General features: G+C 40.5%; 1 protein-coding gene and 2 non-coding genes across 3 annotated transcripts in view; 1 reads left to right on the forward strand and 2 right to left on the reverse strand.

The window, feature by feature from the left end:
- Positions 1 to 815: 815 nt before the first annotated feature.
- Positions 816 to 889, reverse strand: TRNAN-GUU. Its single transcript has one exon. It is a non-coding gene; the product is annotated as a tRNA-Asn (tRNA).
- Positions 890 to 3,154: 2,265 nt separating this feature from the next.
- Positions 3,155 to 3,227, forward strand: TRNAF-GAA. Its single transcript has one exon. It is a non-coding gene; the product is annotated as a tRNA-Phe (tRNA).
- A 1,996-nt stretch (positions 3,228 to 5,223) lies between these two features.
- Positions 5,224 to 17,394, reverse strand: part of PWWP3A (PWWP domain containing 3A, DNA repair factor) — a 30,032-nt gene continuing 17,861 nt past the window's right edge. Inside the window, exons 9-14 of the mRNA XM_026654920.2 lie at positions 17,124 to 17,184; positions 15,089 to 15,164; positions 13,993 to 14,043; positions 11,953 to 12,380; positions 10,797 to 10,885; positions 5,224 to 8,141 (exon numbers count right to left, since the gene is read on the reverse strand). Of these exons, the coding sequence (XP_026510705.2) occupies positions 8,054 to 8,141; positions 10,797 to 10,885; positions 11,953 to 12,380; positions 13,993 to 14,043; positions 15,089 to 15,164; positions 17,124 to 17,184 (793 nt within the window). The 3' untranslated portion in view covers positions 5,224 to 8,053. The remainder of the gene's footprint in view (positions 8,142 to 10,796; positions 10,886 to 11,952; positions 12,381 to 13,992; positions 14,044 to 15,088; positions 15,165 to 17,123; positions 17,185 to 17,394) is intronic.

Here is a 17,394-nt window from a genome sequence, read left to right on the forward strand (position 1 = left end):
TGTGTGAAAGGAAGTGTCTCTGTGTGTGTGTGAAAGGAGGGGTGAGTGAAAGGGGGTAGGGTGTGTGTGTGTGAAAGGCTGGCGGTGCAAAATTATTTGCAAAGGGGTGTGTGTGTGTGTAAGGAGGTGTGTGTGTGTAAGGAGGTGTGTGTGTGAAGGTATCTGTGTGTGTGAAAGGAGTTAGGGGTGTGTGTGTGTGAAAGGAGGTATCGGTGTGTGTGTGAAGGTATCGGTGTGTGTGTGTGTGTGTAAGGAGGTAGGTGTGTGTGAGTGTGTGTGTGAAAGGCTGGCGGTGCAAAATTATGTGCAAAGGGGGGGGGGGGGTTCAAAAGGTGAGGCCAGGAACTTGCCAGGGGCGGGGACTCAGAGCTGCAGCGCGGGGTGGCCGAGGGGGCGCAGAACACGTGGGCGTGGCACCCACTTGTCCCAGACACTTGCAGGGGGGTTGTTTGCAGCGCAGACGGGGCACAGGATTAGCGAGGGGGTGCAAAGGGGACACCCAGCTGCACCGCTTTGGGGTGTGTGTGTGTGTGTGCAAAGAAACACGTTCTCCCTCCTTGGCTCCTGGCGCAGCCATCTTGCGTAGGGGCAGCTCTTGTCTGGCTGCTCACTGACTTCCCTCCCCCACTTAGTGTCCCACTCAAATGCTACCGCCCCTCGTGCAAAAAATGCAGCCTCCCTTCCCCTGTCCTTCAGGAAGAGGGTTTATTTCCCTTGCACAAGCCACAGCTCCCCACTCGCCACCTGGGCCGTTCCCTTTGCATCCCCCCCACACCCAGCCCCAGACCGTGCTTGGGGGCAAAAAAGCAGAGCCGCGTCCCTGGGTGGGCTCGAACCACCAACCTTTCGGTTAACAGCCGAACGCGCTAACCGATTGCGCCACAGAGACCGCGCTGCTAAGCTGTTTTCTGCAGCCCCCTAAGATCTTAAATTTCATCTCCTGCTCTGTGCCTACCACTTAAAGGACTTTGCAACACAAAGTGGCAGACATTATTCCAGGGCGAGCGAGGAAGGGCTGGACTGGAAAAAGGACTGGCCTTCCTCAGCAGCTCGCCCAGCTGCCTGATCCCTCCGATTCAGGGCCCCTGGGTGTGCAAGGCTACAGCTAATACTCCTGGGGAAGGGACAAGAGACTTGGGGTATGTCTACACTACGGGATTAATCCGAATTTAGATAATTCGACTTTGGGAAACAGGTTGTATAAATTCGATTGTGCACGGCCACACTAAGCACATTAATTCGGTTTTTAACCACATTAATTCGGTGGTGTGCGGCCACACTACCCCATTAATTTTAACCACATTAATTCGGTGGTGGCGGCCACACTAACCCTAATTCGAATTAACAAAATCGATTTTGGCGCTACTCCGCTCGTCGAGGTGGAGTACAGAAATCGATTTAAAGCGCCCTTTAATTCGAACTAAATGGCTCTGTTGTGTGGACGGGTGAAGGGTTAATTCGAATTAACGCTGCTAAATCCGAATTAATCCCGTAGTGTAGACCAGGCCTAGTCTCCAAAGAGGTGGTGTCTTTTTAATGTCCAGCGTTGTGATCATTAATACCAAGAAAGAATGTTCTGCTTAGCCAGGCAAAGCAACAGGGCTCTAACTATAGACTAGATTCCAGGAGGAGGTAATTCCCTAAGGAGGCCTGGCCACTTGGCTCCTCCTAGTTATTGCCCAGGGGGTGAGCCTGATGGTGTCAGGGCCGCATGCAGCCTGTGGGCTCCAGCTTTGCGGGGCTCCCAAAAGCTGGGGGGGTCTTGTGAAACCAGGCTGAGGTGCTGCTGCAAAGGGAGGAGATTGTCTCGTGACATTGTGTCCCTGTGAAAGATGCGGGTGACACCTTCCAAGGAAGGGGGCCTTTTTGCTTGTGGGCTGGCACCTCCCAAACACGGGCTGACTTTCGGCACAACTTGCTGACAGTCCGACAAACCATTGGTGCAGCCCCAGGACACTGTATTAGGTGACAGGCTTCAGAGGGGTAGCCGTGTTAGTCTGTATCCGCAAAAAGAATGAGGAATCCTTGTGGCACCTTAGAGACTAACACATTTATTTGGGCATAAGCTTTTGCATAACTCACTTCATCAGATGCATGCAGTGGAAAATACAGTAGAAATATACATACATACATATACACATACAGAGAGAGAACATGAAAAAATGGGGGTTACCATACCAACTCTAACGAGACTAATCAATTAAGGTGGGCTATTATCAGCAGGAGAAAAAAAATTGTAGTGATTATTTTTCTCCTGCTGATAATAGCCCACCTTAATTGATTAGTCTCGTTGGAGTTGGTATCCTAACCCCCATTTTTTCATGTTCTCTGTGTATCTATCTATCTTCCTACTGTATTTTCCACTGCATGCATCCGATGAAGTGGGTTTTAGCCCACGAAAGCTTATGCCCAAATAAATGTGTTAGTCTCTAAGGTGCCACAAGTACTCCCGTTCTTTTTGTATTAGGTGAGAGGGCACATTTCATTGACTCCAGATCATCTCATTGCAACAGCATGAGTGTTAGCAACCTCCTCTACCAGGGTGCAGGGCCAGTGGCCAGAACCCCAGAATTTGATCTGATTAAAAAAAAAAAAAAAGCTCTCTGTGGGATTTGTGTTTACTCCCTCACTGCTCCCACAGCCCTATGCTTTGCTCACTTGAGAAAGCCTGGATGACTGTCCCTCTGCTCCTTCAGTTGGTCTTGCATATGAGCATCCAGAGCCAGCATTTGCAAAGGAGTAAGGGTAGAAATCTGGCCTATTTTCTGGGGACATATTTCATATATATAGCCAAATTTTAGCCCCCTCTCCCCCAGCCCCAAGAAAACAACCCAAGCCTCCTCTCTTCTCACCCACTTAATTAATCAGTAACAACGTTAACTGTACTGGAGTCATTTTAGTGGGACAAAGGCATATCTGTCCTGCATGTCTTCCCTGGACTGGCTGGGCCAGTGTCTTCTTCGGTTGGGTACAGCACTGCACGCTGATGGCTATCAAATCAAACAAGGAAGTGGACCTTTGCATACATTGGCAATGGGCTACATAGGCAAACACCAAAGCACTCGATCAATACATGAATAAAGACACTTTAATAAACCCTTGGGCATCAATCTTCAATTTCAGGGTAAGGAGGAGAGAAAGGAGACCACAACCAGCCGAAATAGCTCAGTTGGGAGAGCGTTAGACTGAAGATCTAAAGGTCCCTGGTTCGATCCCGGGTTTCGGCAGATGTTTTCCTTGGTCAAAAGGGGTTAGTTTTAGCAGTTTCCATGTCCCAAGCATCAGTTAGGTTCCAAGCCCTGATGCCTTGCGGGGTATTCGCAAATGCAGCACCAACTGAGCAAACGTTTCACCTGCTAACCCCTGATATGCAACTGGGAGTTAAGAGCCACTGTTGCAAATCTCTCTTTGAACTCTTCCCTCTGCAACTAAGCAACAGGCTCATAGTCCAGAGAGTGGATTGTATTTTTTAACTAGAGAACGAGATAGGTGGAAGGATTTTACAAAAAATTCTCCCTACTCTTAAAACCTCTAACAATGAAGTGCCTCCCTCCTGCCACTCTAAAGCCCTAAGACCCCTCTCCCTACAGGGCAGAAGCCCCTAGTCCAGGAGTAGGCAACCTATAGCACATGTGGCAAAGGCAACATACGAGCTGATTTTCAGTAGCACCCACACTGCCCGGATCCTGGCCACTGCATTTTAATTTAATTTTAAATGAAGCTTCTTAAACATTTTAAAAACCTTATTTACTTTACATACCATAGTTTAGTTCTATAGTATAGCCTTATAGAAAGAGACCTTCTAAAAATGTTAAAATGAATTACTGGCACGTGAAACCTTATATCAGAGTGAATAAATGAAGACTCGGCACACCACTTCTGAAAGGTTGCCGACCCCTGCCTAGTCTCATAATCCTGCCGCAGGCAGAAGCCCTGAGCTTCCCCGTGCCCAGTCTAGTAGGCAGAAAATTTGTGTGTGTGCACGTGCGCCCTCCAGGTGCCACACATTAACTGTAAAAAAGCCACAGGTTGCTCACAAGCCACAGTGTGGCCATGCCTGCCACAGACACTGATGGATGGAGCAGTGAGATGCTATTCTTAAAATCTGATATGCAACAGTGCAGTATTTGGAGCTGCAACTAGCTAGGCAATAGTGCCTCTGTTTATTCTCATTCCCTGCAAAATGCTGCTTTCCATTTACAGAGAATTAAAAACGTCATTACCGACAAGAACAGCTTAACAACTAAAAAGCCTGGAGTTTACACACACACACACACACACAATTTAACAGAACCTTCTTCCCTAGGATTTTGTCCATACATTGCTTAGATATGAAGAAACATGCCATAGATGCATATCAATGAACTAGTTTAAGGAGGGGGGAAAGTATTTAGGGTGAGGACTTGTCTACATAGGGATATTTATCAACCTAGCTACCCTGATATACACCTCTACCCCGATATAACATTGTCCTCGGGAGCCAAAAAAAAATCTTACCGCGTTATAGGTGAAACCGCGTTATATTGAACTTGCTTTGATCCGCCGGAGCACACAGCGCCCCCCCGAGCACTGCTTTACCGCATTATATCTGAGTTAGTGTTATATCAGGTACAATATCAGGGTAGAGGTGTATTTATAACTCCCCCTCTGGACACTCACTCCAGAATAAGTGTCTCTCTCTGGTTTAATTTATGTTGCTTAGGAAGTGACAAACTAAATCTCAAAGAGGGACTCATGTCAGAATAAGAGCATTCACATTAGAAGTTACAATTATGCCAGTAAGTGTCTCCATGTAGCTTAGCCTTAAAGTACTGAACAAGATTCCATCATCAGGGTTTCAAATGATTAAATTGTGTTTGGAAAAAAAACCATCTGAGATATTTGAAGGCCCATTCTTATTACAGTTCTAAAGGGCAAATAGCCTACAATGAAAGTATAAGTAAAACACATTAGTGTAGATGTTGAAGGCAGAGTTATCAAAATGTTATTAACAATAATATTGACGGGATCTCAGAAGGTTCAATTTAGATAAACACATCACAAATACTTTTGGATGCTTACTCAAAACCCTCCATGGGTTAGAAATAAACACAGGCAGACATAAGTTAAACATTTTAAAAGAAACCACTTCGCTGACAGAATATTGGAAGTGCTATTTTTAAACTGTACTGTACATCCCAATGAAGAACAAGCCATTGATTAAAATTGTTTCTTTTTGGTTATTCTGCTTTATTAAAAATTACAATACAGGACACTGCTTTCTTATATTCACCCAGATGTTATCTTACAAGATACACAAAATATTTCAACACAAATACTGTCATTTAATGGTATGACATACCCATAGTAGGAAGAAAAAAAAATCAACTCAACTGTCAGACAATACAAAATGCAGCTGGAAGATTTTTTGGTTAAACTGAGAGCAATGGATTACATGAACTGTATCTGAAGCAACTGAATTTATTTAAACAAAGTAGAAATAATATACCTTGGAGAGTTCATGCCTTGTTAGGTACACAGTTTTAGTTGGTATTTAAGAAACTGAAGTCACACAAAATACCATAAAAAGGTAAATACTGTATATCATATTTACTTTCTATTACTGCACTAGGCAATATCAATCTGAATGTACTGTTAAATTTAATACAATATCTTATGGGAATTCAAAAAGACGGTCTTCAGATTTATCTGTACTTTACAGTAATGCACTTTCTACAATGAGTGGAAAAGTATTTGTTATTCCAATTAAGTTTACAGATCCAATTAAGCCTTTGGATACATATGTGCAGCACCCACTGAAGTTAATGACAGCCAAATGTGGATTTGAGTGCAGAATTTGGCCTTAATATACCCATAAAAATAACAGTTTAAAAAAAAAAAAAGCTATCTAGCCTTTGGTTTCTTGAAGATAATAATGTTTAAATTTTGTTTTTAATATTTTCAAGGCTAAGTTGTGCTAGGCACATATTAAAAACATAAGAAACTTCAACATGATGTACTACTTTAGGGCAATTCATTCTTGGTTAACAAAGTGCAATTAGATTAGCTATTACTACTAGTTTGTATTTTAAAAAAAGTCTTATGGTAGGATGTGATTAGAAGAGGAAAGGGGAAAAAATGAACATGGAAAAGAGTGTGATACATAGAAATGAGGCATCAGAATTTTTGAGGTTACTTCTCCCCAGACTGTAATTCGAGAACATGAGATATTAGAATTTCAGCTACTGTGGCATTGCTTAGAAGTCCCATAACCATTATGGCAATATTGATGAAAAGTGCATGTGTGGTGTTGATTGATTTCAGGAGGGGAAATGGGTATCGCATTGTGATTTAAGCCTTTCCCTCCCTTCTTTCCCCCAACTTTAAGAGATTTACATTTGGTGTGGCCCATTATCTCTGGGAACAGTGGCTGCAGTAGTTTTGTTTGTTTGTTTGTGTTAAATCTCTCTTCTGAACACGAAGCTTGCACATTGTAAAAGAGATAGCACCAAGCCTCAGAAATCTCCATCTATAATTAATGTCTGCCAAAGCAGCTTTCAAGACCTTTGCAGAGCTGAAGGTATATTTATATAACTGGCTTGTAATTAAAGGTTTTATACCATGACAAAAAGTGTATATCAATTGCATTATCCCTTTTCCAAAAAGTTTTAGTGAAAAGTAATATGAAAGAAGATTTTAGTACGATATCCTCACATTCATTTGTTACATTCATGTTCTTAATACACCTATTTAATAGGTCACTAAACCATACAAGGAGGATGGACTCTCAAGATACAGCGCAGTTAGTGTCATTTGAAGAACTATTCAGATGAGTACAATATAGATACACACAATATCAATATGCCATTTTACATTCCATTTTCTCACAAGGAATTAGATTTGAAAAAAATTAAGCTACATCATTTAATTCCATATAAATCAAACTACACCTCAGTTCAGACTGTATACCACACCCTGATCAGAGATTCGTACTACAAATAGAATATAAATAGCCAACCTTTTTGATTGGCTCTTCCCAAATTAAGACGTATTCTGTCAATGAATTCTGATGTCAGCCAGCTTCACTGTAGGCCAGCCAACAGTAATCTGTTTGCAACATGCTAATGAATTTGTGATACCATGATGTGAACTGCTTCTAATGCTGGCACAGCCCCAGAAGCACGCAGATTTGATTTTTGAATAGGCTAGACATAAAAATGCCAAATGTGTGCCTAGAAACTGTGGTTTCATTAACTTACAATATGCTAAACATGACACTCATTGAATTTATTGCTTCATCTTTCTAAATGAGGTGAAGCGGATTGTATTATAAAATAATTCTAGTGTGTTGAACGCCTTCTCTTACACTAAAGTTTAAAGTTGCCCTATAACAGAAAGAGAGCTTCTGTGCCTTGGGTTTCATTAATGGGTGGCATTTTTATTTCCCCATAGGTACATAAATTAAAGTAGAGCAAGAACAATCAACCTCTGAAAATTTTAAAACAGGAAACCCAGTATATTTAGCAGTAATGAAACTACCAAAGCATACTTGGCTATAGAAAATCCTGTAACTCTACATTTCTATCATCACAGATTCCTCTGATGGCAGACCTTTGTTTCCAACGATATTCTGAAAGGCTAATCCACACAAAATTAAATACAAATGACATGATTATGTCAAAAGCCTCACAAAGCATTTGCCATTTATCCTCTTAGATTGTTACTAATGTACATTTCAAGTAGGGTAGGGCGACGTCAAGCTAACTGACTAGCAATACGTCCATAAAAATTTATATTACATCTTTGTAAAATTAATTTTACAGGGAGTTCAGTAGTATATCACTCAGAGGAAAGCAATGAGCAGTTCCATAGAACAAAAAACTTACAACAAGACGTAGAAGTACAATTGCATCCGAAAGAACACAGCACTCTGAAGACTCAGCACATCCACTAAAGAATATTTACACGTTGATAAAAAAGTAAAAATATTTCACAATTTATTCAAAAAATTGCCTTCTTCTCCATGATATACATTCAGTGCCAGTGCAGACTTTAAAGCTCCCTACTGCTGTTGCTATACACTGTCTTCAGGGGCAAGGTCAGTCTTCAGCAGCTCCAGTTTCTTTTTTTCTAGAATTTCTGTGTCAAATATTTCTCTTTCCCTGAAAGAAAAAAAAACCCACAAAACCCCGAACATTGCACTGAACTTCTGCATTTAAAAATAAAAACTTACTTTCTTCTTAGAAAACAAAAAACACACCCAAAACACACTATTGTCAGTAGGAATATTTCCAACATTTAGGCATTTCAGCACTTGGATAATGAAAGAAGTTAGCTTTACAATTATAAGTGGGCAGTCAAGGTACATTTTAAAAATGTAAGCATTTTAGAATATCTGTTAGTTATTTTTAAATACCGGCAATCTTGGGTCTTCATCTTGTCTAGAAGTTTGCATTTTCACCATAACAAAAACATCTAAACTAGTTTTTAATCAAAAACTGATTACAGTAGAACCTCAGAGTTACAAACACCTTGGGAATGGAGGTTGTCCGTAACTCTGAAATGTTCATAGCTCTGAACAAAATGTTATGGTTGCTCTTTCAAAATGTTTACAAATGAACATTGACTTAACACAGCTTTGAAACTTTACTGTGCAGAAGAACAATGCTGCTTTTAACCATCTTAATTTAAATGAAACAAGCACATAAACAGTTTCCTTACCTTGTCAATTTTTCTTCTTTAAATTTCCCCTTTATTTTTCTAATTTACATTTAACAGTACTGTACTATATCTGCTTTCCACCCCCACCCCCGTCTCTGCTGCTGCCTGATTGCGTACTTCTGGTTCCAAATGAGGTGTGTGGTTGACCAGTCAGCTCATAATTCTGAGGTCCTACTGTACATGCATTAAGCGAAACTGAACGGGAGTCTCCATTTCCTCTTCATCTTCAAATTATCCCTTTGTATATGTCACAACTGTGCTACATAAACAATGACTAGTATTATGCAGTAATCTTCTATGCACCAATTTAATTGGGTTTAGTTACTGTTGCTCAATACATATCAGCCTATGGGCTGCTCTAACTTCAGACAGAGGGATATGGTTCCTAAAGGCCCACATGCCAGCAGAGAATTGGCCTGGGGAGAATTGGCTCCATTCTATCCCCTCCCCATGCCACTCCAAACTCACTTCCTCCCCTGGTATGCCCCCTTATGCCAGGGAGGAGGCTGGCAAAGGCACACTACACCAGCATTATGTGAGTTAAGAATTCCCCTCCACCAGCAGAATTCACAACTGGGCAGCTGCAGCCACATTACAACCTCTGAGCGCCACGCATTCAGCATAAAGGGGACTGAACTGAAGCAAAGACTCTAGCCCCCCCCCTTTTTTTTTAAAGTAAGATGAAAAGCCAAATGCTAAGTTTTTCAAGGAGTTAAAATTTCTGACAAGTTTCCATGTTGGAATAGTCAAATCTTGCTTTAAATATGAATAGAGCAGTGGTTCCCAAACTTTAACAACTCACGAACCCCTTTCACTAAAATGTCAAGTCTCGTGAACCCCCTCCTAAAAACGAATATTTCCATGGATTTTCTCCCTTACCTCAGCATAAATTATAAAAGCATTGATCTTGGAAATATAAAATTTGTTTTTATGACATGCTTATTACACACTATTTATTAATTATTATTTATCATTACAGTATGGGGGGGAGGGATAGCTCAGTGGTTTGAGCATTGGCCTGCTAAACCCAGGGTTGTGAGTTCAATCTTTGAGGGGGCCATTTGGGGCAAAAATCGGTCTGGGGATTAGTCCTGCTTTGAGCAAGGGGTTGGACTAGATGACCTCCTAAGGGTCCCTTCCAACCCTGATATTCTATGATTCTATTTTTATTACATTATGAAAATGGCAACACTTTTCCAAGAGCTCACTTTTGTAGCTTGTATCACTTTTGATTAAGCCTGTTATAAGACAAGGCTCCTATCAGAGGTGCCAGTAGAAAAAAGGGGTGCGGGGTCAAAGCCATAAAAGTGGGAGCCCACGGGGGCCACTGGAAAAAAAGGGCAGGGACCCATAGGGGCACCACGCGGACGTGGGGGCGCCACGTGACCCTCGTTGCCCCCCCCATACTGTCGCCTCTGGCTCCTATGTTTCATCAAGGAGTATCTGATGTGAAAAATCATGAAGGTATTTAAGAAGCCAACTGAAAGAGTTCCTCCTACACAAGCATTCAGGTCTTGAGCAGTCCAGGCAAACAATGCACGTTACAACAAAGCTTAAACTTGTTCTTCATAATAATTTAAAAACAACAGTAGCAGACTATTTAATTTTAAAAACAGCAAAAAATATCCACCTCCCTTTCTATTTCGTAAAAGGAGACTTGAAGTTTAAATCTCCTCAGTGTGATAGATATGCTTGCTTTGATCTGCTTAGCTCTTGGAAGTCCCCAAGGCTCCGGGCTGCTGGCCCGTGCTGCCCGGGGTCCCTACGGACAGTTCTGTCCGCCATTAGGGAATTTTTTCCTGAGAACCCCCTGTAACATTTCATGTACCCCCAGGGGTTCACGAACCCCAGTTTGGGAACCACTGGAATAGAGAGTAATATTTTTGCAAAAGCTGAGGGACGGCTGGAAAAGCCCACTTTTGAGAAGATTTTACTGATTGAGAAAACAAGGTAAAACCTAATGAGTCTTATTTCCTTATGAACCGGAAGTTGGGGCTACACGCTGATTTTTTAAGCAAAGACGGGTGAGAATCAGGCTAATTTCTAGGCGAAAAGTCTGACAGGTCAAATTCTGGAGATGACAATAACCACCATACCTTTTGCTGACAGATGGTCCCCTTATGTACTTCTCCTCTGCTTTCTTGTAGTCTATATCATCCACAGCAGAAATTGCATAAATGATGGCCTGTAAGAACAGAGTTTATTGACACTAGTGAAAAATTAAAAAGTTTAAATTGTATGCACAAGAATCTGAAAACGGCAACTGAAATTGTCTCAGCAGATGAACAAAATTCTGGAATAAGGTTTTACCTTATTTAGTAAAGTTCGCTCATCGTGCTTTTAGAAAAAAAAGTGTGTATTTAAAGAAATGAAATTCAGGAAATAAACTCTTCCTATAACCCACTTGGAAGGATCTTTTTGCAGCCATAAGAGCTAGACGTTTAAATTTTGTTTAAAAGAAATTTTAGTTTCTATAGAAGTTGGAAAAGTTCCTTACAAGGATTTTTCCCGTTCTTTTTATAGGCCACATGACAGAAGTATTTATAGAGTTTAGGAAAAGTTGTTTGTGTAATTTTCTAAAAATGCAGAGATTGGAATAATAAAAGCATTTCAGAAAGGCAAATTATAATTAGCATACTGTGAGAAGCAGCCATCTTCCCTAAAGGTAACATTGTGACACCAGAAATACATGAGCCCAGAGAGCTATTGTATAGCGCTCTTATTCTACAATAAGGCAATTCTGGACAAACCATTAATGTTTGATATTTAAACTGGTGCTTACATAAGAAGTTTCAGAATAAATCAAGCTGGACAACTGTTTATAAATGGAGACAGAGCTGCCGTTATGCTGGTGTGCATACTCACTTTTCAACAAGATAGCAACACCAGCAGGAGGCCCAGAATGCTAATTTGGCACTTTATTTTCAAAGAATATTTAAAAAAACATATACATGTAAGCTTTCAGATTGCTCTGCTGAACCAAATGGACACCTTTGACCTCCCAAGGCTGAGCCACATAAACATGGTTTAATATTATTAATATATAATAATAAATAATAATAATAATAAAAAAGGGTCCACCTTTAATCTTAGTTGCCTAAATCCAGAGTCAGATACTTAATCTGAAGAACCCAAGATTAAAAACTGGGCCCATTAATTTTAACTTGTCTAGCTCAAATATCACTCAATGACTGGGGAACATTCAGCAAGTCTTTGAACCAAGGTCAAACAACAGTAAAGATGTTCACTTACTTCAGGCAAAAGGACATCCAAAATAAATTTTATTCTATCACCATTTTTTACATCCAGCTTCCTGGTATCTATTTCATGACAGACTTCTTGCAAATAATTCACCACGAGGTCCAACTGCTCTTCATCCTCAAGGTAGGTCTCACAGGTCATATACTGACTTGAATTCAGAAATTCTCTCAGCCATCTGGACTGCTTTTTGCTTTTCAAAATAGCCAAAAGATGCTCTTCTGCCCCCTTTGTCTTCACTATGAAGTCGACTATCTTGGAGTTGGCTTTGTCTCTGGCAGCCCTTGTTCTATCAGGAAGAACTTTCTTGGAGGGTTTGATAGGTGCAGTTTCTGACAAAGATTCTTCAAGGTCTTCCTCTGCTATGACTGGGAAGGTCATTTGTAATTTACCTTGATTAACTTCTTTTCTAACTGGATAGCCTGAAAGGAAAGCCAGCCTTAAAGTAACTGCATCCAAATACACTGCAGATAAGAAAAATAAAATATTTTTGATTCTGGAAGAGAAACCTTTAACTATGCTAGAAAAGAAACTAAAGAACTGAAATTCGGATAGAAGTGGTTTTGAAATGTATTTGTTCTCAGAACATCGGAGTTCCCATGCTGAAGTGGGCCACTTGTTGATCTAATGTGGCATCAGGTCTTCATCCGCAGCCAATGTCTGATTGACAAAGAATGAAGGCACCCCATAATGCACACTGCTATTTGTGCAATTCTGGATGACAGTGAGATTGGGCCGAGTGAAGTAAAAAATAAAACAGGTAAGATTCCTGCCTAGTGCTTATACGTATCAGCTTATTCCTTGAAGGGTGACAACAGATGTCTTCTCTAACTATGATCTATCTTGTGTATTAAATTCATTATCATTTGCTGGTGTATAGAGCTGCACACACTCAGTGAGATACAGATAAGGAGTCTTTGCCTCAAAATGCTTTCATGTATAAAATGTAGAACAGGCCTAGGAACAGAAACCTCTCCTAAAAGAGACCAACAGCCATCTTTGGCATGAGTCAGGCAGCACCTCCACCTTAATCTGTAGGTCAGATAACATGACCCTCACATCTCCCATTGTCAGCTGCAGGCTTAGTGCATCCCTCTTTTCCATATCATGCTATAGTTAGCGTATGGGACTGTGCAGGAAAGGTCAGTTTTGACAAGTTTCAAAAGGCAGGTTGTTTGGGGTCAAAATGATTTTTTGTTTTGAAATTTAAGTTAATTTATAAGAAAAAATAAAGGTCAAAATCAAAATGTTTTGATTGCTCTTCTGATTTCACCCTCCACCCCGATTTTCAGTTTGCCAAAACGTTTAAGATTTACTTTTTGTCCCAATTCAAGATGGGAAAGTTTTCAAAAACTCAACAATTCTCATGGGACAGGAAAACGGTTTCCTGCCTAATTTGACATTGAATGCCTCCTGTCCCCCCGAATGCTTCTCTTGATCCCTCTTCCTAACATTCCAACTCAATGCTTTGAAGTCTTGATGTTTTCTCTATATCCCTAATAGTTGGAGTGCTTACGCCTGATCCTTACTTCCTTATTCTGGCAGCTCACCCATTTTTTACACCCGTTCTCCCTCCCCAGCTCACTGTGAAGAAGCAAGTACTACCTACAAACACATGGTGCGGGTACCTTGCCAACCATTTGTAGTGTGTCAAATAAGGGAAAGCGCCCCAGGTCTTAGCAGGTGTCTTGAGAAAAAAAAGTAGTATGGATTTCACCCTGCCCCATCTCTTTTTCTCTGGGGGCTGCACTGACGGGAAGAGATAAAGGCAACTAGGTATTTCTGACCTGACAATATGAAACAACTGTTATTCATTTGCACGAGCACGGAAAAACATGTGCTAGAAAAACTGACTAAGATATTTTCAGTTCCAAAATTAAAAGGAAAGTTAACAGCAAAATTTTTAGGCATCCCTGAAGTATGTTGTCAGAAAATCTAACTGCAAGAATTTGGTAGACTAATACATAGGAAGCTATCTACACTGGCTGACATGGACATGAGGAAAAAACCCAGCCTCCCCATGGAAATACTTACTGATGTCATCAGCACAGTATTCCAAGAAGGATCCTGTAAAAGAACGACAACCTGAAAAAAAAATAAAGGAACCTTTATCAATCCAATTAGAATCTCTGAAAACAAAAGTTTGATATTTTCTACGCAAAGACTGCACCTAAAGAAACTTTACAGCTTTTAGGCAAATATTCTAAATTTAAGGTGCTGTAATAAAGACATGATTCAACCATTAAAATACTTTAGTGCAACAGGCATACAGTGTGCAAATTTTAAAACAGAGAAGCCACTTAAAGGTGTCCTGCACAGATAAAGTGCCAATATTGATCAGGTGAACATTTCCAAGCTCTGAAGGGTATTCAGCACATTATCTAAACACCACATTGCTCATAATACAGCACCTTTCAACTGAGCATTTCAAAGCATGTCTGAAGGTATGGCCCAATAGTCTAATGCCAGAACCGAGAGCCAGGAACACCTGAGTTCCAATCCCAGTTTGTAGGGCAACTCTTTTGGCCATGAGCATGTCACTTGCCTCAGCTTCTTCCTCATCCATAAGATGGGGAAACCTACTTTTTAAAGAGGCGTTGTGAAGATTTGTCAGTCTCTAACAGACTGTGTAAATATTGATTATTTTTTCAGTTCCCATGGCATCCAGCCCACGGCAGGTGGCCCCTGTGAAGCCCACAATGCATGGTGCTACAAAATTAGAGCGACCACAGAACCCCTAGCACAGCTAACTCATAACTGCGGTCAGGGGAGCAGAACAGGAATATGTTTTCTTGGCTTTGAACATTTTCTCTTGCAGACTTGATATAATATATAAATTAGAAAATCAGGTGTATACTTTTTTTCTGAGGATTCAAAGCACATTGAAAATATTGATTAATGAAGACTCAGCATCCAGTGAGGTATAATTATCACATAGGTGGGCAAACCGAGGCACAAGAAGGAAGAGTTAACTTCAGCCTGCAATAAATCCCAGGTCTCAAGTCTTCTACTCTACCACAATGTCCTGTAAGTATAAGGGCCTCAGCTCCACCGGATCTAAAGAAAGACAATATTGCAATAGATATATACTAGAAAGGACATGGTTGACAGCCTTGACCCATTTGCTTACCTACTCTAATTCTGTAGTCAGCAATCAATTCAATGCACCACTCAATTTCCTGGCTGTAGTCCTCTTTGGCTTTGTCCTACAATAAAAAAGTCAACAGGTTGGATTTAAACTGAATAATTCCTCCTCTCTCAACCAATCAAAAAATAATGCAGGGATGTTTGGTCAGTGTTTTTCTGCAACAGAGGAATGTGTCCATTTGCCATCATAAAATGGATAAGTCTTGCTTATGAAATTGCTTGTTTCTATTTCCAAGGGGAGAAATGGTTCCCAAGTTTTGGGACTGCATTACAGAGGAATCTGAAGATTTCTTAAGGCTTGCAGAAGTGCAAGCTAACATGGGCTGAGCTTCGATCTCCCCCATCCTGCAATGAGCACAGAAGTAATTAGATTTTTAAATGAGTATGGCTCCACAGGCTACTCAGATTTTAACACCTACCCCGTTTAGGGTTAGGGTTACTGATGGAAGCTGGTGAACACTCAGGACAAGTCATCTTCTGGGAGTCCAGTCACACTGGGAAGTTGATTGTAGAATGCATTTGTTTGACAACCCAGACAGAATGGTTGTAGGTGCCTGAGCACTCTTCCCCTCACAAAGAGGGAGCTTTACTTTATACACTCCAAACCAGCCAACTACATTAACCGACTGACAGAAAACAGCATCCACATCTCCCTGCTTCACAGAATGTACACAACACCCACAATTCGGTCAATTTGTTGGTTTTCAGCCTTGTAAACATACACACACTCCTTTCCCACTTGCTCTTAACTGCAGGTTTCCCTCTGCCAGAGCTCACAGGTGAACTGGGATATCTATTCTAGGTCAAAGGGCAGTTAAAGCTCATCTTACTCAGCATCAGCGGGGAGAGAACATGGCTTGCAGTTCCAAGGCAGAGGGATTAATTTTGTCTATTACATAGTGTAACAGCCATTTGATCCATATAACCCAAGAACAATTTGATCCCTTTAAAATGGTTAAAATACATTTTAGAAATCTATAAGCTTTCAATGTAGATTAAAAAGAGTACATACTATTATGAATCCATTTCAAGGATATAGAAAACCCTATTGAAATCAATGCACTTTGTATACTAGTACACAATCCACAAAAATACACATGCTAAAAGGCGCTAAGAAAAACCATTCATAGTGAATATAGTGTAGCTCATCTTACATGTTAGACATTTATGAGAGAACTCAGTCCACACTGAATAAATAATACAAAATATTAAGTACTTTTAAAATACTAAAAACCTGAAGACAATTCAAGTACAAGTTTTTTGAGAAAGTACTTTGGAGAGTCTTATGGATTCCTTCTTGGCTGGGCAATGCTTTTGGCACTTGTCTTTTCAAGGCTTGATTTGAATTTTGAAAGCCTAAAACTAATTTAAATGAAAATGCAAACGCTCGGGAACAGAAGCAATGCGCTGTGCTGCCGTAATAAGCTGGAACTTCAGCTCGGTCTCACAAGTATGCTCTAGTAGGGTAAAAAATTATGTAACTACTAACTGGAGCATTTATGACTTACCGAACTGCCACCCATTTAGACAGATTCAAGCAAAAATTCCTTTAGGCCTGGTCGATGCTAGGAAACTAAAGAACGCTTTCTGCAATGCGTGCTGAATGTGGTTTTGTCCTAAGAAGACAGTTAAAGGAAGCCAGATGCTGACAGCCATTAGCTATGGATTACCTTGCAGATACAGGCACTTAGAGAGCTTTGAGCTTGGAAGCAGTAAGTCAAACGAAAACCAGTTCCAGAGACAATCCGAGGTACCCACCCTCAAATGCACCCTCCTGCCCTCCATTTTGAAAGACGTATCATGCCTTGAATATCTACATTTAATTACTTTGTTCAAGATTGCATTCCAGCTGAAAAAAGTTATACGAACAATAGATTTGAAAAAAGGTAAGATCTATTTGCATAAAATTTTATTATGGAATAAAGAACCAATTAAGGCCAATAAGTAGGGATTCAGTTTTAAAGTAATGTCATATACTGAAGAAAAATGTGACGCCTGCTTCTTATTACTGTACTTACTATTAGCTTCTGCTTTTCTTTACAGTCAAAGTGCTTTAGATTTTTGAGACCTATAGAGAAACTTCATGGGGAAAAAAAAAAAAAAAGAGGAACATAGTTAGTGCATACAGACAAGTTTAGATTCTCACCCCACAGCCCCCCAAATTCTACATCTTTCTGCAGGTTAGGTTCCATAACTAGTTTAAGAATAGAATTTGTATCAGTTTTAATTCTTATGAGCTACCAGTTCATATTCAAGGAATTGTTTGATGCTAAATTGGGTTAGGCACAA

This window comes from Terrapene carolina, unplaced genomic scaffold (genome assembly GCF_002925995.2).
Source record: "Terrapene carolina triunguis isolate 2854851 unplaced genomic scaffold, T_m_triunguis-2.0 Scaffold194, whole genome shotgun sequence".
Classification (NCBI taxonomy): domain Eukaryota; kingdom Metazoa; phylum Chordata; order Testudines; family Emydidae; genus Terrapene; species Terrapene triunguis.